Source organism: Cupressus sempervirens, chromosome 11 (assembly GCF_028749045.1).
Source record: "Cupressus sempervirens isolate cs-2001-9-10 chromosome 11, ASM2874904v1, whole genome shotgun sequence".
NCBI classification, from domain to species: Eukaryota; Viridiplantae; Streptophyta; class Pinopsida; order Cupressales; family Cupressaceae; genus Cupressus; species Cupressus sempervirens.
Window position 1 is genome coordinate 369769454 of NC_143128.1, and position 24684 is coordinate 369794137.

Below are 24684 nucleotides of genomic sequence, written 5' to 3' on the forward strand. Positions count from 1 at the left end.
ATTGTCTCTGTCAAAACATTTCCCAAAATCCCCATCTTGACGACCGCCGGATGCCATCTGGATGTGAGTGCCAGCAGCATTGGGTCTGTTGCCGTCGCTTCCCTACTGTCCCTTCTTGTGTCCTCCGTTGCTTTCGGAAACGGTGTATGATTCAGAATGGCCGTCTGTAACTGGGGCATTGTGAGAAGGAGGTCACTTATCTTGACCGGTATCTCCGTTTGTAAGATCTTCCGTACAATGTTTTGTTCTGCGAAGTTCCTTGCCAAGGTGCCGGTGATGTCCTTCAACTGAGATGTCCCCGCCGACGATGCCTTTGCAATTTCCGCTTGCGCTTCCCCCACTTTTCTCTTTTCCTCCGCTTGCCTCTGTATAATTGCCAGAACCTCCTCTACATCTGTGCCGACAGTGATCAAGTTTACTCCAGACTTTGGACACTTGGAATCTTCGTGATCGCTGGGTTCGCGCCATCTGCATAATAATTTCGGTGTGTTTGCCGCTGTACAATCCCGCGCAAAATGACCCCACAAATTACATGCTCGGCATTGAACGATCGGCCGTCCATTTGCATCATACTGAATTCGACTTCGGCTCCCATTATTATTGTTATTATTTGTATTGTTGTTATTTTGCCCTCTGCTATTATTCCTGTATCCTTCGGATGTAGCACCGACGATATTCGTGTTTTCGCTACTACCCGACAGGGAAGTCTCCTGTGTGAGAAACACCTGCGGAGATCCTCTTGTCTTCATGTTAAAGGGGCACTCCTTTGTCGAATGGCCCATGATCTGACAAATGTCACAGAATTGGTTCTTGGGACACGATCCTTTAGTATGCCCGTCTGTCTTACACTCCGTGCACCACAGCTCACTGCCTTTTGGCTCCTTCTGCATGTTTTTAAACTCCTTCATCATGCGAACCATATCCTTCTGTAGGGCACAAACCTTTTTGCTGCTGCCTTCGTCATCGCTGCTATCATCTCCGGCAAGCTCGTCGTCATCAGAATCAGAGGAGCTAGTTTTCTTCTTCTTTGTCTTCTATTCACTTTCAAGGTCCAGTGCTCTGTTATACGCATCCACATATGATGACGGTGGGACAATTTTCATTTTCCTCCGCAATTTCGATCGTAGGCCGTCCACGAACCATCTTTTTTGCAATCCGTCCGCCGGCTTGCTTTCCATTTTGTTTATTAAGTCTTTTAATCTCCTGGCATAGACACAGACAGTTTCGTGCTTCCCCTGCTTGGTATTGAAAATTTCTGCTACGATGTCATTATCATCCCGCAAGAGTTTAAACTCCGCCAAGAACTCCTTTTTAATCTTATCCCATGTATCCAGCTTTTGAGATCCATATCCGAAAACCAATCAATCGCGACACCCCGTAGGGTTGCTGGAAATTGCCTGACCCATTCGTCGGCATTTGTGATTCCATTTGCCCGCCAGATTGTCTCACATGTCTTACAATGTCGGATGGGGTCGGCTGTAACATCACCTTCAAATTTCGGCAGCTTTTCTTTGGGTCCCGCCATCACAACACTAGAGGTCTGCACTGTCACACCGGAGGTCTGCACTCCTACACCGGCAATTGGCACTCCCACATTGGCGGTCTGAACTCCCGCACCGACAGTCTGAACTCCCGCACCGGCGGTCTGCAATTCTGCACCGGCAGTCGGCACTTCCACACTGGAGGTGTCGACAGCTACGAACCTTGGTGAAGACGAAGGATCCTCCGAAATTGTTTCCCGTGGAAGTCTATCCTAGACGAAGAGGTCACTCCACGCTCGTGCTCCGTCGGCACTGCGAGCCGTGCGAGTTGATGCTCTTCCGTCGGAATTTTCTTCCCTCGGCGAACACAAATTCAAGAATTCCTCCCGTGCTTCTTCCACCAATTCCACCTGCTGCCGAGTCTCCTCCAACAATTCCTTCGCACTTCGGTTTCCGTCGGCAATCTTCTGAAATCTTCATCGGCGTTCAGCTTGCTGTGCCAGAATTAAATTCTCCTGCGCAGTACGGATTCCATCTTTTCCCTTCGCCTTATTTCGATCTTTGTTAAGCTGATTTGGCATTAATCTTCATTCCTCCCACCTTCCAAATTCATAAGGCAACGACGCCAAATGTTTACCGTACAGGTAAAGAAAATGAACGCATACAAACAATAAACACGAACAGCAAAATTATATTCGCATACGCCGGACATACATTATGCTTCATAATATTCGCAATAGTAGATCAATGATGCTTTACAAAGATCCCAGACGGGATATAAATACTACCGCCGAACCTTCCCGAAGGGGTCCGTTGGCCACAATTATTCTATCCGCTACAAATTATTTACCGACGACGTCGGCTTACAGAATACAGAAACACCGTTGGACCGTCGGCTACAGAATACCGAAACACCGCCGGACCGTCGACTACAGAATACAGAAACACCGCTGGACCGTCAGCTACAGAATACAGAAACACCGCCGGACCGTCGGCTACAGAATACAGAAACACTGCCGGACCGTCGGCTACAGAATACAAAATACCGCCGAAACCATCCAGTCGGCTAACACAAATCTATGATAAAGTTTAAAGCTATCATCTGATATAAAAGAGTGATAAATTTCTCTATCACTGATCCTTACTTCCTTAACAATTTGAGCGTTTTGGCGCTGCAACTTGGTGTTGGTGTTCACCTCTTTCAGGTTGGTGGCCATTTTCTTGTCTTGTTGTGTCTTTTTGTCTTTTGTTTTGCCTAGTTTGTTTGGTGTGGTTGTTTTTGTGTTCTTTTTCTTTGAGGGTGTCATTCGGGTTGTCGTCTTGCCAAAGCTTGGTTTTCTTTTCTTTTTGCCTTGCTTTCGTTTCGCAGGGAGGTGTTTAAAAATGCCTTCTCCGAGGCATTAATTAGGGTATTGCTTTGTGGCTCTCTGTAGTCAAATGCATGCTTGTGGTTTTATGTTTGAAAAGGATAATATTTCTCGCTTGTTGGGTTTCTAGTTGTCTTTGCGGAGTGTCTTTCAAGTCCAAAGGACTTGCGCCACATTGGTGTCCTTTTGCATGTTTTCCTTTTTGTTGCAGGGTGTGTTTTTGTGCACTCGTACTAGTCTTTCCAATTTTTCGGCTTTTCTCTGGATGTACTCTGGGTAATTAAGGGTTACACCCTTGTTATAATGTTTGAAATCATAAACATTTTCTCCTTGTCATTTTGTGGGTGTGGTTTTATCTTCTTAAGGGTTAAATTTCGTCAGTTTTGGGGATAATTGTTCAAAATTCCCTACGAGTGGGCCTTTGCTTTGGCAGAGAAGTGGTTGTCTAGTGGCTGTGCAGTGGTGATACCTCCAAATGGCTCTTTTTTTAATTGGCAAGTGATGGGTTTCTTTTTCCATTCTACTAGTACAAGAAATTGCTTCGCCTCCGACCTTCGGCAGAGCATCTCACGACACCACTTCGAATATCTTGCTCGTTTGAATTTAAATGATTGTCATGTCACGTCCTTTCGAACAACCCACGCACATCATGTCGTGGTCTTACATGTCACACATGGGTATTTAGTGCTTATCTTTCCATGGTGATTTTACATATTGACATTGTGATCTGCACTGTTAGGTTTTCTTTCTGACGGTGCAATGTTGGTTTTCCAGCATGGAGAGTTTTTATGAGGTAGGATTTGTCTTTTCCTAATGATTGTTAAAAGTAACAGGTTCTTTGATTTATGCAATTGCTTCTTTCCTGCCCATTTGGTAGATGTAATTTTCCTACAAGGTACGACTTTCCGAATCCCATGTTCTGCCGAGTTTTGAAAATGTCATTTTTGGTCTCAGGTTTTTAGGGCCTTCCTCATGATTATCAACGAAGGAATGGAAAAGGTGGCCTTGGGACCCAAAGGAAGGAAACCCTTGCTTAATTGGTTAATTTTTGTTTTAACTACATTGTTTAAAGGTGAGTTTATTGATTCACATCTGGTGTTCGTAGGAAACAATGACTCCATCATCAAGTGAGTTTGTGGGTATTCAGGACTTGGGTTCTACCTCCAAAACAACCAAGGCGGACAACGAATTTGAGCTCTAAGTATGGATTGCTATGAGCTGTCAAGAATATAAGTTGAGAAATAAAATCACCTTGGATGTTGTCAAGAAGTCTCCTGTATATTAAAGCCCGATGTCTATGTTGAAGAAAAGCATTACAGCAGTATGAAAGAAATGGCTGCGGTAATATTTATTGGACACGTGCAATTTGAAGAAACAATTGAAGACAAATCATTTTCGGCAGTATAGACAAATGAGTCCATGTCAGAACATATGCAATAGCTATGCCGTTTGATGCATGCCTTGTTGCCAGCAAACAATGAAAGTCTTGCCCTGTAGTCATTTCAGATTTTTATTAAGTTTTTAAGAAGGTGATGTGCCCTAGGTTCAGTGTCGAACCCAGCGCTTTGATACCATATGTAACATAGCAATTTTCCTAATCAAGTTTCAATCTAGAAATAAACTGATTTCGTAATTCGCATGACTAAGATTTCCAATGGCTGTTATAACTGAATTAAAATCTATTTACAATGCTGAATTTACCAAGAATACATAATGAGAAGATAACAATTAACTAACTTAATCAGCTGAAAGTAAATATCAGATGTAATCATTTAACTACTTCTAATTATTCAATTGAAATTAAGTAACAGATGTTCTTGAAAAGAAATATCTAATTTAAGTAAAGTTATTTGTAAAAGCTAATTAAAAAGTAAATAACTTCCAATTTGAAATGAAATAATTAAACATTTAGAGGTGAAATGAACATACAGTGAATATTGTGTAACTTCCTTTACTTGTTGTCCAAGCCTTGGCTTTGGTGAGAGGAGAAGCATTGACATAGGCTTAACCTCCCAACCGCGGACCATTACTTATCTCCACTTATTCTAATTTAATAGAACGACCCTCCTTATCCCGAGGTCGGGCTTGGGATGTTCATAGATCCAGTCATTAGAGTATCCAGGTGGGTTGAAGTCCCAACAGTTATTCGACAAAATAACTAAAGTGTCTGGACAATCAACATAGATCACTTGTTTTGGCAAATCTGCCTAATTCCACCCTGGCCAAGGATTTCAAAATGTGGGTCATCAAACGCGATCTCCACCACTCGGCTTGACAACATCCTTCATGAGTGGAACATGCATGAGCTAATGCATTATTTGTTTAATTAATTATTTAATTTTGATATCATTCTTGTTTTGCAGATATCTCTTCACCTCCTCACCATTTTTAGGCCAACAAGCCGGTGATTCCTTGGTGCCTTCAGATTATCTTCACATAGATACTTTACACCTTCTGCACCATATACTAGCATTTTTGCCTAGTGAATTCCTTGGTGTATTGGTTTCATTATCTCACTTTCAGTTATTTGTATTATATCAGGATGCATTTGATTACCAAATGAGATAATAACATTCTTGCCATTGATCTTACATGATTCAGAGAAATTCTATATGTTTGGATGTTTATATGAATAAAGAAAACGTCAAACTTATGCATAAATCAGAGTAACAATATTACCCAAGGGAATTGACTGACTTACAAGGTATTTGACAGACTTGTGCATTAACTATTGTTAGATTATCACAAATGAAAAACGACAACTTTGCAAGGGTCACGATAGACTTGAAGAATAGTTCGGTGGTTATTTCCACATGCTATTATTGACGGCTTAAAGATTAACTTTTGCATTCATATTTTAAAAATAAAAGCAAAGGAACACACGGATTGTATTTAAGAGCTTATGTGACTCTGTCACCAAACCTTGCGAAGAGTTCTGTGCTTAGAGGAAATTGCCTAGCTTGCTATGTGACCCGCAGAAGTTGGTATTGAATTGGTTTAAGGTAGAATAGAATCGGTACAGGGTTGATCAGTTATGTTGTCGAGCTAAGATCAGTCTCTTCGATGGTATCTTTTGGTAACTCGATTGCCATAGAATAGTAAAAGCCGAGGGAGTGTGTCTATGAATGAATGCCGATAGACCTTAATAAAGAATAAACCTGACTCTACGGCTACCTACAGTTACAAGACCCAATTCGAAAGTCTTTCAAAACGGCTAAAAAGAAAAGAAAGAAAGGAGGGAAAGAAAGAAGATGAAAGGTTTTTAAGAATTAATATTATTTTATTATTGTTTTTAGTTTCTCAACTATGCTTATATGTACGTAATGATAAGGTGGCATCATTGGATTAATATTTTTAATGTAATGGTGTCATTTTATTATTATTTACATATGACCATATTTAAGAATGTAAGATAATAATTAAATAATATTAATATTTGGTAATTCTTAAAGGTAAGAATTTAGGTTTATTGTACATTGTTTTATTATAATATTCCACATTATAGCTCATGCGGTTCCACCATGATGTTGCCAAGTCCTAGTAACCTTGCCAAGATAGTTTTAGGTCAAACCTGCCGATTTTGATGACTGAACCATTTGACCATCCCCTTCCGATGACCTCGTTTTGCAATGCTTCCCCTCTCTCATCAATCTTCATCCTGTAATCATTCAAAACAACATTCTCGCCAGGACATCAATTCAAGATTTATAAATTGCTAATTTAAAATCATCAAGTGACCGTTAGGGATTTCATCAATGTCAAAATAACTAACTTTACATGCTCATCATATATGTTCAATGGCTATAATTAACTAACTCAATTTCACATGATCCTGAATAGATTGATACAACGACTATAATTAACTGACTTACTTTCATATGATAATTAAATCAATACAACAGCTATAATTAACTAACTCAATTTCACATGATAATGAAGATATAAACAACAACTATAATTAACTAACTCAATTTCACATTGTTATGAAGAAATAAACAACGGCTATATTAACTAACTCATTTTCACACGATCATGAAGAAATAATTGATTCAACGGCTATAATCAGTTAAAAATTTTAGGGCAAAATTTGGGATGTAACAAGATGCAATAAAGAATGGAAGAAAGGAGAGCGTGTGTGGAGAAAATCAATAGTCTCAGAATGATAGAAGAATATATTCAGATTCATTAAATCTGATACCTATTCAAAACTGGCATTTGTAAGTAATTATAATCCAATACTTTATTAGATTATGAATTACTAAATGGTATATGCTTCATAAAATAATAAGCATAATACTTTACAACTTTATATTATAATAATATATTGTTATAAGGGTATACATGCATTATTGTAGATCTTCTCTAAAAGGATTTGTTTTTGAAACCTATAGAAACTAGAAATGGATCATGCTTCATTCTCTTGGAGATGATGTATGAGTTACAAGAGGCATAGTCATGACATGAGTGGCATTTGTGGTCCAAGTCTAAGTTAGAGCGTTGGAAGACAGTGCAAGAAGTGGTGAAAAGTGCTTAGGCTGCTGTCGAATACATCAATCATATCTCCAGTTCCCAATAATAAACAAATATGGAGACACTAATGCTACAAACATCAGAAAGGAGTATGAGTATACTGAAACATACTCAGCAAAATTATGGCTTCCATATGGGTGAAAGACATACCTTGCATTTCTATAATAAATAAATTCAGCCTATCATTTAGTAGAGTGAGGGAAGGTCAACACACCTTTATGCATGTTTGCATATTCATTGAACCGAAAGTGTTATGTGCAAAATCTTGACAGTTTCTCATTTGGAAAATCTTTGGGTGAATGCATGGTTCATTTAAGCTATTAAAAAAAAGTATAGTATTGAGGATATTGCCACCATTCACCCAAGTGGACCAAATTCACTACATTTATGAGATATATCTAGAAGAGGCCGATGTGACTTGGTAGATTGGCACATGAAAACCCAATTCTATGATCGGCTATGCATGGGACTCGTTCATTGACAACCATGCCAGCCATTCACCTTGTCCTAGGTTTGTAGATCTCTAGTTGTTGAATGGAATTGATTTTCACAAAACTTCATCTAATCTATCAAGAGGAAAAAATTGACCTGTAGGAGGCCAAGAAGCTTGCAGCTATGCATAGTGAATGACAATGATTGACCACTACATTTCATGTGAAAGGAGAGTCCAGCAACATAATGTGATATAGGGCTAGAGGATCTAGCTCAAATAGATGAGAGAGACAGAAACAAGGTGGATAGTATTTGTTTGAAGAAGCTCGAGCTAGATGGGTCTAGCAGTTCCATTGATGAGGAACTTCACACAACTTTGGGGATGATGATTGTAGGCATTGGCCATTTCTATTGTAATTTTAAATGTTATCTTTATATTGACATTTTGAATATAATAATATATTGATATTCAATGTTTTCATTACTAAACACATTGTGTTTACTATTAGGTGGTTTCCAATTTCAATTCTTATTTTCAATACATTTAATTTTTCAAAAACTGTGTTATATTTGCACCGTTGTACCCAAATATAGGCTTTCGGTCATGGTCTCTAGAATTAGACCTCCTTTTTTGAAGCCTTGTACAACTCTTATATTTTTTCCACTTTTCCTCTAACGTTAAATCTAGCTCTAATTTAAACTATATTTTTTTCACTATTAATTGTTTGATTATATTTTAAAATCTTTGTGTTTGGTATGCCAAATTATTTATGATAGATTTTTGTGTTTATGGTTCATGTAATGGTTAATTGTCCATTTTTAAAAAAAAATTGGGCTTGATCGGTTTTTACACTTTCAAAGGTGCTGACATGGCTTTCTTTCCATTTTCTTATCTTCATCATCTTGATCATTAACAATTCTGTGCTCTCTAGTATGGTATTTTGCCTATGTTGCCAGTAAGGGTTCAATGCTTGCTACTTTTTCTCCATGTTCAGTATTGCTGGATTCAGCCATGTTCTGTATATAATTATACTTCGCATGAGAGATCATACAAAATTGGGAACACAAGTGAGTGGTACAATTTAGGGTTAAGCTGGTATTAGTTTTTTATGCACCTTTTTGGCTGTTTTCAGATCTACTTTCTAATAAGAAGATCAATTTTCCATGAAGTTCGAAAACAGGGAGCACATGAATGGATTTTTGGGCCAATTATTTTGCAGAATTTGAGAACGATAAGGGATGGCAATGCAAATAATTTATGATATTTGAATATTAAACGTTTAAAGAAAGTAGTAAAAGAAATTGCAATTTACCATTAACAATATATATGAATATAACTATATCAAAAATAAGTTTGCTAAATTTGTCAATACATAACAACTCTATTATTGGTATTAAAAAGAAATTATTATTTTAAGCTAGAGATTTTAAATAAAGATTGTGTGAAGAGGCAGTGTAAACGTTACTAACTAAGGCAGGTCAAAGGTAAATGTTGCATAGCTGAAGAAGTGGAATAGCATCATTCTTTTACTTATTTTCTTCTTTGTGTTTGCTTAGCTAATTTCCTAGGAATTGTAATGAGGATTCAAAACTCACAAGCATTTGTGGAGAATAAATTTATAGAGAGCTTAATTGTGATTTAAAAAAAACATTATCTCTGTGTTCTGGGAGAGGGGGCAGTACGGAGAGGGACTTAATACATTTTAAAAATGCATTTGTCTTCAAATGCTTGGATTCACTTCGGTATGCCTAGGGCATGTTCAAGACTTGTGCATTTGTCCTAGGCATGCCAAATATACTGGAACTGAATGTTAAGGCTTAGGATGTGCCTTAGTGTACCCAGGTTTGGTCTTGGATGCAAAATGCAAACTCAGACCAGTTCAATTGAGCTATTACTAGGATGCAATCATACTTGTAACATAGTCATTTGCTTTTGGGTATTTATTGTTAAATTAAGCTCTTCATTTCTTAGACCTGCTTCAATAGAAATCTAGGTTTTCTCATTCTAGAAAAATGGGGTTGTAACTTAAGACTCTAAGAGTACTCTATACTGTCTAGCAAGCATGTTCTTAAGAATTTAGTGTAACTTAATTTATATAGAAGTTCGAAGAAAAGTTCATTGCATAATTGTTTGTTTTTCCTTAATGCCAGGGGCAACCAAAAGAAAAGACGGACTGTTCCAAGGGAGGGAAAGAGAATAAAACAATCAAATGAACAGGATCTTGATCATGATGATACGGACTTAATTTAAGATAGTCAAAGGTGTCTTACTAGATGTCAACTCTCTTGGAAATATTTTCGGGCATTCAAGAGACTTAGCAGCTGATTGTATTAGTAATATTTTTAGAGTCCTGTGGTGAGTACTGTAAATGTGGTTCTAGTAAATATCATTCATTTAGTTATACATGTAACTTCATTGGGATTTAACATACTTTGTACAATGCAATATATAAAGTTCACATATTATAAATTGTGCCTTTCATGTTTGTGTTGAGTACTTGCATTTCGGAATGAATTTGTATCCTGTCAGAAAATGGTTGCAAAAATCTTGGTTCTTTTTGCTTTAGAGAATGGTATTGTAAATACAGACCAATGCTGCTCAGAGTGCAAGGATTATGATCCATCAGTGATGTGAGTTTTGGAGGCAGTGATCCAGGATATTAAGATGCTGGAACCAATAACCCTTGAGAGGGAATCTACCTGAATAACTGATGCCATCATACCTACTTTCATTCTAGTCATTGTGCATCTGATTTGATCTTCCATTACAATAAATATGCCATTTATTTTTCGTAGTGGGTTTGCAAAATAAACAGAGCTTATGGTTTCTGAAATATAGATTTGACAACCATTTTATCAAACTAGTTGCGTGGCTATTTCAGGTACTATCCAGAACATCAAGGCTATGCTGTATTTGGGGGTTAGAGTATTAATTCGTAGCATGGCTTGCATTGTGGCAGTATAGACACAAAACTTGATAGGGTTTAGCAACTGACTGGGGAGGATCTTCTGTGGATAAACTTCATTTCCCGGGTGATGCTTACTGAGAAAACTATGGCATTGTGCTTTGCACATGAAATCTTTTGTTTCTTGCTACATCAATGCTAACACTTGTTTCCTGGTTAGAGTACCGTGGGGTTACTCTTCAAAAGGTGAGATGTGCTCTTTAGATGCTCATTAATATAATGGCTTTTGTGAATTAGGTACTTGCATAAACTTTCACGTTTTCAAGATTCAGTCTATTTAAACCCCAAGAGTTTATTGTTGAATGTAGTTTGTATTCAAATTTGATGAACAATTACCTGAACATTTGAGGTGAGGGTCCAAGTGCATGTTGATTGCTGGGTTGATGCAACTGTGATATATTAATGCTTTTAGTGCTACATAGGCATTAAATGACCTTGTGGATTGGCGATTCAGTTGGAATAGCACCGAGGAGGGCGGGCGAACAAACACCCTAGAAGGGGAAGTTTATATGCTGCCCATCCAAATGTCGTGGAATTTCCTAAGATGTACTAACTCTATGCCTGAGTTAATTTCAAGGAACCTATTTAGCAAATTAATAACAAACACCAATTTCACAAATCTTAATCAGCATTCCTCTCTGTTACAATTGGTAATCAGATTGATGATATATATATATATGTTTATTTAATTTATGTATGATGCTGATACACTTACCAACTTTGAATATAATGCTTATCAACTTTGAACCAGTCTGATTGAGACTTTAGTAATATTGCAGACAGTGATTGAATAGTAATTATTTAAGATTTTTTAACTGCATGCAAGAAGCACCAAAGACTGTTATCTGTATATGTTCCTTCAATATTGTACTGTTAATCTTGATAGTATTCAATCACAATTTGCTGTGCAGTAACCTGCAATGATAATGGTAAAAGATAATATGTATTTATGTGTTTGATGATCTTCCGTTTGCAAATTCTTACCCACATATGTATGTGGGTGTGGAGTCACGTCCCATCGTGGGTGTGCCTACCACAATTAAATCCCATTTGTTAACAGTTAATGAGAGATATAACCCGGTTGGATAGATGGTCAATTAACACAATTGTTTATTCAACTTCAATGTTTGAATAGGATATTATTATACAATGATAATGTTGATGATGATACACACACACACACACACACACACACATACATTCAATTGAGTGTTTATTGGACCGAAACTACCATATCATTAACACTCACTCTTAGTTAAGAAGGATAAATACACGAGTAGATATCACCTCCACGTAATGTTAGGAATGACAAACTTGAAGGATATCTTTGATCATAACATATCCACCATGTAGATATCATCTCATGATATCAAGAGTAATGGCCTTAGAATCTCAAGTCACATGATATTCACTAAGTACTCTGAGTAATGGCCTCTTGATATATATATATATATATATATATATATATATATATATATATATATATAACGTAATGTCAGGATTGACAAATTTGAAGGATATTTTTGATTAGAATATATCCACCATGTAAATATCATCTCATGATATACGAGTAATGGCCTCAGAATATCAAGTCACAGGATATTCATCGAGTGATGCAACGAGAATCCAAAGAGTACCCCCGTTGGAGGTAATCCGGATCCCTGCAAATAACCACACAATGGAAACACAACAACAAAGCAAGGTCTGATACCAAATCACAATACTTTATTCATAGATATAATTGTTTACATGCAACATGTCCAACTATAAGGCCTTCTGGGTTAGGGCCAAATACAACAACAATTACAAAACAATTCTACAAGATCCCACAAGATCCAACTCACAATCATAATCTCAACTAGTCCAGATCTACACTCTGGAAGAAAACCCCAAGGAAATCTCAACTTGTCCTCGCAAGCTCACAAGACAATCTCCTAGCTTTCCAACCACAGCTACTAACCCTTCTCAAAGTTTGCTCCTACACTTCATCCTCTTCTCCAAGCTGGATGATCCTCTTCTCACTTAAGACTCCACTAAACCCCATTACCCAACTAAGCCACATGTTGGCCTAGTCCATTACAAATTAAAACAAACCTTTATATTAAATATTTGCATAAACCACAAGTCAACTACAACACAAATTAAATACCCATACAAAAATTATATGCCAAAAGTCAGCTCACTAACAACTCAACACCACAGGAACCAAGACCAAACCGATTGTTAGAGAAATCAAGCCGAGCATCAGCCTTCCACTCCAAGCATAACCAAGTTCTCAGTGCATATCGAGCTCCCAGTCCATGCCAAGCAACCAACATACGTCGAACACTACAGTAAATGTCAAAACAGTATTTGCCTTCAATGATCAAGCCCCTTCAATGACCGAGCTCCTCGGCCAAAACTATTCCCAATAATGACCGAGCACCACTCATTTGGTTACTGAGTCCACAACTCCAAGCTAAAATCCCCCCAATGATGCAGGATTGCTAACAAGCCTAGGATGCTCCTGCATCACCAAGTACTCTAAGTAATGGCCTCCTGAATGTCAAATTGCAAGATATTCACTAACTACTCTGAGTAATGGCTTCCTGAACATCAAATCACATGATATTCACCAAGTACTATGAGTAATGGCCTCTTGAACATCAAGTTGTATGACATTCACCAAGTATTCAAAAAATGTTCATAGGCTATGTGCACATGTATCGTCCATGATATTTACTGTATGAACATTATATTCATGTTCTATTTAAAGAAATTAATCAACCATGCAAGATATAGTTATCATGATCTGCTTAGACATCATAAGATATACATCATAATAGAAAATTAAGTTAGTGTAAGATTGTCACCTTTCAATAACTTTTGCAAATACAAGTGATAATCCCTTCCTCGTGATGTACACGTCTAATATAGTCATGAAATAACACTCATTAATAAAGTAATTCATTAGTATAATAAATAAATATCTTAGGGCTCTTCTCAGTAATTACAACATACCAAGTTAACCTCTTGAAGTGTTGCATCTTTGTTTTTGTAGGAGGTTTGGTGAGGATGGTAAAGAACAATGAACATCCTCTTAATCTAGTACTTCACAAATTTTGAGATATTTTGAAGTTCTTTAGAATACAAGCTTCTCTGAATCCAAATTTGAATTTTTGACTTTATGAAAGGAAGCTTGATGTTTGCGTCTATTAGGACATTTTGTTGCAATGTGTCCATAATTGTCACATGTACAACATTGTATTTTAGAGTAGACTTCTGTTTCTTCAACAACTTGTCACCATTTGAATCCTTGCCCTTTTTCCTTTTCAAATTTGTGGTGAGAATCTGAATATCTTCATTTTTGAATTGCATACTGATTCATCTAGATAGTAGATTACACTCTTTTTGAATTCAATCAACTTTTAGTTGATCAAATTTGGGGAGTTTAGAATGAGCACTAATTCCTTGTCTAAAGTTTTCCCATGAGATAGGGAGTCCATTTGAAGTTAGATAACTTTTTACTATCATAGATATGCCATATTGTTGAGAGTTAGTTCTTTAATTTTGTTATCCTCATGAAGTATAAGGTGATGGTTTCTCTTTTAATCATTTTAATATTAGAGATGATTTTTAAGAGTGAGAATCCTGCTAGTGTTGTTGATCTCAAACATGTTTTGCATAGCTTTGAACATATCATATGTAGAGTCTAACTTTGTGAAAATAGGTAGTAGATGATCTTTTACACTATGTATTAATAATTCCATTGTTCTGGTATTGTCCTTTTTCCATTGATTTTTCTTGTCATTCTCATCAGATTTAGGAGGATTTTCTATGTTTGTTTTTAACTCATGCTTTCTTAGTATTAACATCATTCACAATTTTCAAGCTTCAAAATTTGAAGCACCATCAAGTCGGTCTTCAAGTTTGATTCCATTCACCATTTTGTAGGCACAAGATTTCCAAGAAAATATATATATATATATATATATAATTTGATATTGATCATTTCCCAAACCTGTTTCGATACCATGTTAAGATTGATGATAGATATATGTGTATTTATTTTATGTATGATGTTGATACACTTATCAACTTTGAATATAATGCTTGCAACTTTGAATATAATGCTTGCAACTTTGAACCATTATGATTGTTGACTTCAGTAAGATTAGAGACTTTGATTGTATACTATTGATTTAATATTTGTTTATTGCATACAAGAAGCATTGGGGACTGTTATTTGTGTATTTTCCTTCAATATTATATTGTTAATCTTGATAGTATTCAAATCACAATTTGTTGTACAATAACTTGCGATGATAATGGTAGAAGATAATATGTATGTGTGTTTGAGGGTCTTTGCTTTGCAAATTCTTAACCACATATGTACACGGGTGTGGAGTCATGCCCACACATGATTCCACCATTGAGTGACGTGACTACCATGATTAAATCACATTTGTTAATATTTAATGAGAAATATGACTTGGTTGGACAGTAGAGCCATGTCCCATCATGGATGTGACCACCATGAATAAACCCCATTTGTTAACAAGTAATGAGAAATATGAATGAATCAGTTGGCAATAAATTGATAAAATTAACACATTATTACACATTAGGCAACCATGGTCCATGCATGCCTAGGTACCCTGGGGATTGAAAAGCAAGTGTGTGATGTATACAATTGTAATAATAAATGTTATTCTTAATTGCTTGTCTTGCAGAGGGCCAAAATTCAATTGTATTGTTAACCTTTTTTAAGAGTATGGGAATTGGGTATAATAATCCCTATAGATTCCATTGTGTTGGGTAAAGCTTTTATGCACAAAACGTCATCTAGTAACATGTAGTCTGGGAGAAGACTAGACTAATATTACCATTTGGTTTTTAGCTAATATCCATATTATGACGTGGCTAAGATTTAAGGACTTTGTATTTTGGAAATCTTGATTATATTCCATGCTTGTATACAAAAAAAATTCCTTGAAGTGATCTCTTCAATAGAATATTTTTGTAGAAGATTTTTTAAAAATAAATTAAAAAATATATGTAGAGTACCTCACTTTTAAAACCATTAAAACTTAGATACAAAATTTCACCAAAGTCAAAATGAATAAATTATTCCATTATAAATAATGAAAAATATTATATATTAAAGAAAAAACACACAACCAGCATCAATAGAATAAACTCAACCCAAATATGCAACACCTCAATCATACACCCAATATAATAAGTGTTGGTCCTAGCAATAACCATCATGCTTACACACCTGGTTTGAAACATCTATATCATCACAAGTCACACTAATAAAATTGATGCCGTTGATGGTTGTTTACCTATATACAACTTGACACAAACTACCATCCAAAGAAGGAAACATTATGTTGCTAGTAACTTTAGGGTTGTCTTGGACTAGGTAACCAAAAGTTTCTTTTTTTTAAAAATCATTTTGAGACTTTCGATATGAAAGGACATCCTTATGTTGATGTAAAATTTTAAGAAGTTCAATATACAAAATATCAACAATTGTAATCTATTGTTTCACATTATCATAGGAGACAAGAATGAGAAAATAAGAAGAAAGTATCCCATTTCCTAGCAACCTAATTGGAAAACTTAGAAACAACTTTTTTGAAAAGAATCTAAATGATTAAAGATAGTGTTATATCACATGCTGTCAAGTTGCAATTTATCTTTTTGTAATTGTGAAGTGTTTAACTTTTACACAAGACAAATTATTATGAATATTCAATTTTAAGGTATTTATATTAAATGTTATATAGTAATATATCATTTAAAACTATTATAAACTTTCACAAATATCAATTTTTTAGAATTTAGATAAAAGAGAGAAACATTATAAATGCATTAATCATTTTGATTCTTAATCAAGAAGTTTAATTTTAGATATTTTAGTTAAGATTCAATTTCTCGACTTTTATTTAAAGAATTATTTTACTTGTGAACAAAAGTATTGTTTAAATGTATTAAAATGTAAATAGATGCAAAAAATTATAAATTAATGAAATGAAAAAAATGGCATTTTAAATTTAAAAAAAAAAAAAAAAATTTTAGTATAATTTATTTACTTATTATTTGGTTATACTATTTAGCAGTTGATTGAAGTATTTTATTACGATCTTTTTGGGCTCATGAGGTACAACTATTTATTCAGTCGATCAAAATAATTCACATAAGGCCTATAAAAGGACTTTTTAATGAGATGAATCAAAAAATAACTCAATTTTGAAGTCTTGAGTTTTGTGTTTTTTTGATACATTTTTCAAAGTAGAAAAGGAAAAGACAAGAAAAATAATTATTGGAAATGAAAGGTGTCATTTTATAAAAATAAACTAAATAATAGACACGTAAAATATTTTTTAGCTAAATGTGTTCATGTATGTCTTTGTGTGACTGTGTATGCTAAAACTAACTATCTTAGAAAAATGAATGTAAAGGCATCTCCATGTGTCCATGTTGTGACTTTTTATATGTTTCTCTGCAAGTATAAGACACAAGATTGTGATCCCCATGTTCTTGTTCAGATTTGTCATCTTTCTTCTTGTGGCCTATTATACTGCCTCAGGGGTTGGTCATTGTCTTTTTATCTCATCCTTTTAAAAGCCTCAAAGTTTTGTTCAGGTGAAATTTTGAGCATTGTTTTGAGTTAGGCATAATAATGTTCATTTGACTCCTTGCAGTGGTGTTTACCTAACACATTTCAACTCTTAGGATTGCAAACTCTTTTGATATCACATGTGATTGTTTGGATGAATCTCTAGATGTTAGTGCTAAAGTGTCTTTTAAGTCTAAGGATGATGAATTTTGGTAGACCATTTTCTATATCCTAAAATAGCGTTGATGAATCTCATGATGGAGTAGTTAATCAGCCTTCATTTACACCTTTCTACAAAAAAGTCACTTTCCCTAAGTGACTTTGCATTGTCAGGAAATAATTTGTGGCATCCCGGTGCTAGGAAAAGGTGTCTCAAGCTCTAGGAAGTATTGATATTGATTCGATTTCTGGTTCTCTAGGTGACATTTGATCCGTCTAGAAAGGGTTACAAAGAAAATGTGAAAGAGTTTGAACTATATTTATATTATGTACTATTTAAGATGATTATGATTCAATGAACATGTTCTACACTAGCAAGACATATTTGAGAAGACAAGAGGAAGATCCTTGATTTCTTCTTTAGTCTGGCACTAGTTGCAGTCAAGTTTAATTAGCTCTTCTTAGTGTTGGTGTCCTCTCTCATTTTTTGATTTGTTATGTCTTTGGTCTTTGGTTAGCATCAAGCTCCTCTTTGTAGGCTATAGTTTGTAGCAACATTTTGTCAGGAATGTTTTGATTACATAAAAACAGGTTTTGAAGGACCCGAAACCTTTAACAAAGTATTAGAGAAACAAAAATAGAAAAGTTCAGAGAACAGAAGGCCTTAGAGCCAAAAGAGAACAAATAGAAAAAGCCAAAAAATAGGAGGCCGGAGTACAACTATGCAGTAAAAGACAACAAAAGAAAAATAAAAAGACAGCTTTCAGATAGCTACAAAGTCTTCAACAGATCCGCAGCTTGGTCTACCAATATGTTCATATTTTCCGTAGAAGCTTTCATGTCATCTAGCTTTTTTGCTTCCACTCCTTTAGTCTTCTTAGAATTAGCTCTTGTGTGCTTGCTTGGGTCTTGGTCCTCATTCACAACAGGGGAGTCTTGGCTTTTACTTTGTTCCATCTTGTTCAACAGGGTGTTGAAGTTGTCAGCCACAGTCTTCAAAATAATGTAGTTTTGATTTGCCAACTTCTTGACTATTTTCTTCGAGTTACTCACTCTAGCATCCAAACCATCCATCCTTTTTTGAAGATCTTTGCCTAATTGATCTAGGTTGCTATTCTTGGTTTCAATTGTTGGCACATGCTTCATCAAGTTTTTTACCTCTTCCACATTGCCAAGAACCTCAGAGAGCCTATCAATGTGTTGACCCAATGTTCTCTCCCCCCTTGCCGTCTTTCTGAGCTGATCAAAGTCCCTTGAAATATCCTACATTTTCTGTTTTAGGACACTAATATCCTTCATCATTGACCCTGGGTTATCCATAATTCCCTTTAGGAACCCCTAGTCATCCTCTTCCCTCTTATGCTCAAAGTAGTCCTCCTTCTTCCCCTACTTGTTTCTATCTAGGTCCACCTCCTTGATGTCATTGTTGTCACCCGCATCCTACACAAGATCCTTTTTTCTTTTTCTTTCCACCCTCTTAATTAAGAGTTCATTGTCAGAGGGGACATAATCCCTTTCAACATTCTTTCCCCTATTTCTCGAGACCTTTCCCAAAGTTCTTCTCTTCTCAAAACCCTTTCTCTGCTCCTCATAATCACTATCTTGTTTAGAATCACTCTCCTTTTCCTTTCTTTTCTTCTTGGAAGAGCTTCCCAGATCACCTTTCTTTCTCTTCTTAATATCAACCTCATGCACCTCATCCTCTGTTTCCTTATCAAAATACTCTTTATAATCACTACCCTCAGTGTTATAATCAAGCAATTTCTTACTCTGCCTGGGCCTATCCACCTTTTTTGATTTCATGAGGTTCATTATTAAAACCATTAACCCCTCATGGTAGGCGTGATCTCCCTTAGGATCATTTTGAAAGGCAAGAATAGAATTACCCAGAGATTGTCTGAGGCAAAAAGGAAATTTTATCCTAACCCTATGCCTAAAATGGTTAACTAGCATGAAATGGTGACCGTATATCTTAGTGAACTGACCATCTAAGGTAAGATACTCAATAACCACAAACATTACAAATCTCTAGGGGGGCGAAATGGAATCGGGGCTAAAGTAGGAATTACCTATTTTCACTAATATGTTGTGTTCCTTAGTTGAGTCCGCAAACTCATTGACCGCCCGATTAGAGATGTAGTGCCTCTCCCATTTGACTTTTGTTAGTCATCCTGATGGATGCAACCTTGCTGATCTTTTGTTGTGATGGATCATGATTGTGACCCTGAGTGGTCTGCACTGTTGAGGTGTTTGGATTTATGTTTCTATATTAGTTGCTTTGATTATGCTTTTGACTGATCTTTGAGATTATGATGTGACTTTTGGTTCACTGAGGTTTGTGCCAGTGGTTACCAGGATCGATGTGGTATCATGAGGTTGTTCCGTGATTACCCTGAGATGTGTGCAGAGATTGCACTATGTTCTATTACCATGCTACACTGGACTAGGTTCCTGTAGCAGTGGTTAGTCATGTTTATGACTGTGTTTGCTTATGTGTTTTAAGTGCCTTTTTAATGTAGAGTAATCAATCATTATTAAATGCATAAGTAATTAAATGGATTGTTCATGTGAGATTATTTGGTTATGTGTTGCAGACATTACCTTGTTATATTTCTGATTAGAGAGATAATTGTTACTCATGTTATGTTTACATTTGAGATGACCTGAGGCTCAGATGTTACACTTTGATTCCAGTATCATGGATTTTAGACTACTAAGTTGTTCAGTTAATCATATTGCATGATGATGCCATTTTGAGATGATAGTGTGTTTTATGATGATATCTGGTTATTTGGTTATCTGGTATTTGGACATACCTCTAATTTCATTATATGATGGATTTAATGCTATGGTTATTTACTTCATTCTTGCATTGTTATGCTTTATACGAACGTGAGTGATGTAAATAGATTATTTTAATATAATAAAATAAATGGTTAAATTAAGCGATTTAACACATTATTGCTTCGGCTATGTTATTATATGCAATTGCACTTGATCATGTTGTTTAGTGTGCAGGATTTATATCCCTAGCAGTGGCACATGGAGTTAGTGATTCAACTTTTCATATTTTACCGATGTCATCCTTATATGGTCGACGTATCCTTAATTAAATGTTTAATTTAAGCCTTTCGGTGATTATTGAATCCGAACTCATTTGCATTATGTGATTAGACCAATAAGCGTGTTTGTGCATTTTAGAGGTTCGCATTGTCGCGAAAGTTGTTAAGGAGATTTATGTGTTTTTGGATTTTTAGGCTTTTTAATTGATTTATTTTAATTTCTGGCAGCTTTGCCATAGATGAATTCCTATTTATAGGAATAGCCTATTTTCGTTTGGGTTGATTCGAGGTTTAACTAGATTGGCTGGTTAAATGCCCTAATCGATTATTCACCCGAAAAGTGAATAAGTATCCAAAGAAGAATTTAATTCCTCACTTCTCACTTTTGAATTGGAAAGTTGGAGAGTAAAATCCAAAATCCTCTTCATGAGGATTTACTGTTTTGTTCGTTGTGGGAGCTACGGGCGTGGGATCGTTGCGAGGTTGAGCTCGTTGGATCCAGCTCGGGAAAATCTTGGATTGTCGCAATTTTTAGCCACTTTTGCAGGCATTTTATTTTCTGATTCAGATTCCCGTTTTGCCCTTTTGGTTGTGAGGTAGGGCTTTCCTGTTTTATTGTTTTTGTTCTGTTTCTGCTTCTATTTTTGGTAGCCATTTGTTTGGAGGCTGAGAACTAGTGTTCCCCTTCGTTTCTGTATGTTAGTTCTACCCGGTTGGGCAGGTATGAACATTTCCCTATTTTTCGGGATGCGGGTTTGGGATTTTATGCTGTTATGCTGGTCGTTTTTGCATACGGTGTCCGATTCCATTTATTTTTGGATTTTTGAGGTTTTTGAACCCAAAGGCCAAATGGGTTTTAATTTTTAAGTTTTCCAAAATTTGAGGTTTTTATCTTGTTTTACGTGCTGCCTTGTTTTCTCGAATTTTCTTGGCACAATGTGGATCGTGGACCTTGATGATCTGTTTGGATATCAGTTAGACCACTTTTGCACTTTTATGTTGCATTGGGATGCGTGTTGCATCTATACTCCCGACGTGTTCAGTTGAGTGATTTTATACTTGTTATGGTTTCTTTTGGACCTTTGCTTTGTTTCATGGACATTGGGATTCATGTAGAATCCATACTCTCGAATTGAGGCCAGTGGAGTGAGTTCATGACCCTTAGTCTTGTTGCATCATTGGGATTTGTGTAGAATCCACACTCTCGGATTGAGGCCGGTTGAGTGATTTTATGATGTATGGTTTTATTGGCTTTGGGATTCATGTAGAATCTGTCCTCTTGAGTTGCTTTCGGTTGGGTGTTTGTTTTGCATTGTGTTCTCATCCTGTCCTTGTGTTATGATCTTCGTGATGGTGGTGCGCCACACACGAGTACGTGTGTGTACGTTTGTCGGAGGACTTGCGGGTCTTGACCTTCCATGTCTTTTCTGGAAGTTTTGATCATTGGGGTTGGGATGGGAGTATGCATGCCCACAAGCACTTGTTGTAGGATGAGCATGGGTAGGGTAGGGTAGCATATGGAGGGGGCTTCTATCTTGCAGCTCGGTGTTTATGGTGCCGGAGGTTGACGAAGGATATGAAGTTTTAAGTAAGTGATAACTAAATTTAAATGTGTGTGTTAATAAAATTTAAGATAATGAAAAGATCCTCATTCGTGTGATGGTTCCAAGGGAGTCCCTTGAGAGTGTTGCCACACGTGATCCGAGCTTGGGCTTTTGGATGCCAAGCGACTCTCCATGATGTCAGCCCCTACTTAGTAGCCTTTTGAGTGTCTGACTAGGACATGAACTCCTTGCATTGTCTTAGGTCCTTGGTTGTAGCCAACATACTCTCTAGCATGAGTGTTAGCCATGGATGTTGTGTTTTACGTGTGTTTGTGGTTGGATCATTATCTCCATCAGCACGGTGGGTGTGGACCTATGGGTGCCATGTGGTTGGGAGGCATAGCTACCTTCACCATTGCTAGGGATCGGTGTACAGAGACGATCTTTTGTCCTAGTGCGACCGTTGCTGAATGTTTTCACTTGGTACTTTGGGTTTCGAAGTATGCTTTCTTGTGATTTATGCTTTCATTGGAATGCTTGGATATCATGTTTAGATGATGTTAGTTTATTTGATGCATTCCCTTATCATGATGTTTAGCATATGATTCGATGATGTTATTTGATTTAGTAGCATATCTGTTGCTTATTGCTGTTTAGCATGTAATAGGAGATGTTATCTACTATAGGATTATCTTATGCTTTACTACTAGCATGTTAGATTTTCTTATGCTTATACTTGTGCATGTTTTAGTAGTGACGTCCCTATTACGACAGTACCGACGATCTGGTCGGTGGCTTGGGATGTTATGCGTGGGGGATGGCTAGGATCCACAATGGTCTTATGATGCTATTGACGGTTGGGAGGAACCGCACACTTATTTAGTTGTTTAGTTCTGAAATGTATTTTGTTCATTGCGATGTTTATTTCAATATGTGCTTTTCTATTATGTTTTAGATGGTTAGATGTTCCTCTTTCCTTGCTGTTAGTGCTCTCGAGTGTTCGTTCCTCGATTTAGGTGGATCTGGTACTCCCTGGTGTGGAGGTTTCCTTGTTTGTTTAGCTTTTTGTTTGCATTTTGTGTCGCGCTGATTTGTTTCCTCGCGTGAGATTGTATTTTCCTCGTGCGAGACTGTTTCTTCCTCGCGCGAAAGAATACACTTCCTGCGTGAGAATGTAAATCTTCGTGCGGCGCGTAGGGAATCCTCGCGCGAGAATGTGAATCCTCGAGCGAAGCTCAGTAGTCCTTGCACGAAGCGCGCACTTTCTCGCGCGAAACTCGAGACTAGTTTTATTTCTCGTGCGAGAAACAGGGGCTATCTAGGCTTGTCGGATGAAAGTTTGAAAGTTGGTTTTGGACACCCTTTTGGTTTTTACACCTTCTTGGTTCAAAACAGATTTCTTAGGGGTTTTAAATATATTGTTTAAGTATAAGTTGACATATATTTAATTTCTTATACTTAAGATATATTTTAATATATGCGAAAAATCGTTTGAGATAGGTTTCAAACCTCTCGGAGATAAGTTATGGATTCTAGGAAATTTCAGGGCTTCAAAAATCCAGACTTAGCCAATTTTCAGGGCTTTAGGATTTCAGGCTTAGCCAAATTTCAGGATTCTGCATTTTACCCCAGCTTGGTGTTTTGTTGATGAGTGGTCGTTTCTTGTGCCCTCATCTTGTTTGTGGTGGTTGTTGGCTTTGTTTGGGTGTGTTAGTTTGGTAATGGTGTTTGGAGATTCGTTGGTTGCCGGGATTGTGGGGATGTCTTTCGTTGCGATCGTTGTGATCCCTGTATGATGTTGTCATGTGCATTCATACTTGTAAAAAAAATAAATCTTGGCTTGATTTGAATCCTTGTTTCCAAGGATCTCCGGGTGAGGCATTACAAGAGAGCTTCCTGTCCTGGTAGAAGTTTATACCCTTCGTATCAAGCCCCGTTGCTTTAGCTATGATATCTTTAAGAAACCTCCATCTTTTGATTCCCCACCAAAACAATCTTATCTTTCCATGTTTTTATAAAATGTCGAGTAATAACAAGGTTGCTTCCTTTCAATTTTTCCATGTAATAAGTAAAATTCCCTTGCTCCAGTATGTCCCAAATCTCCCTCTTCTTCCTTCACTCTTTGCAGCTTTTCGGTTCAATTCTTTTTCTCTTTCCTCCCATCTTCTTGCCTCTAAAACAAAGTTTCTCTCTTCTCAAATAAACCCTTTGCAACAAAAAATCGGAGTCGATATTGCAACCTAGGAAATTTGTGGGAAAAAAGACTTGCAATCTATGTGGTATTGAATGGTAATACATTGCCCTTCTCATAATAACCCACCGCTTCCCAATACTTCCCATACAATAATTACTCCTCACTGGCATATTCATCATTAATGAAACATTTTTTCTTACTACTAGCTTTGTCATGCTTGATTATTAAACACCCCTCAATAGGATGATATTATTGTGATTCCAAATTAATTTTTCATCCCTCTTGCATGCCACATTAGCCGCCTAGTCAACAACTTGGTTCAATTTTCTATAGTTGTGAGTG

At 36.5% G+C, this 24684-nt stretch overlaps 1 protein-coding gene and 1 pseudogene across 2 annotated transcripts in view; one reads left to right on the forward strand and one right to left on the reverse strand.

Annotated features, from left to right (window-relative positions):
- LOC149529612 (histone acetyltransferase subunit NuA4-domain protein) overlaps positions 1 to 10280 on the forward strand; it is a 113565-nt gene extending 103285 nt beyond the window's left edge. For both annotated transcript variants that reach the window (XM_089809097.1, XM_089809098.1), the window contains one exon: positions 9962 to 10280. In XM_089809097.1, the coding sequence (XP_089665223.1) occupies positions 9962 to 10011 (50 nt within the window). In that variant the 3' untranslated portion in view covers positions 10012 to 10280. The remainder of the gene's footprint in view (positions 1 to 9961) is intronic.
- Positions 10281 to 12363: 2083 nt separating this feature from the next.
- Positions 12364 to 24684, reverse strand: part of LOC149529613 (protein TOPLESS-RELATED PROTEIN 2-like) — a 56407-nt pseudogene continuing 44086 nt past the window's right edge.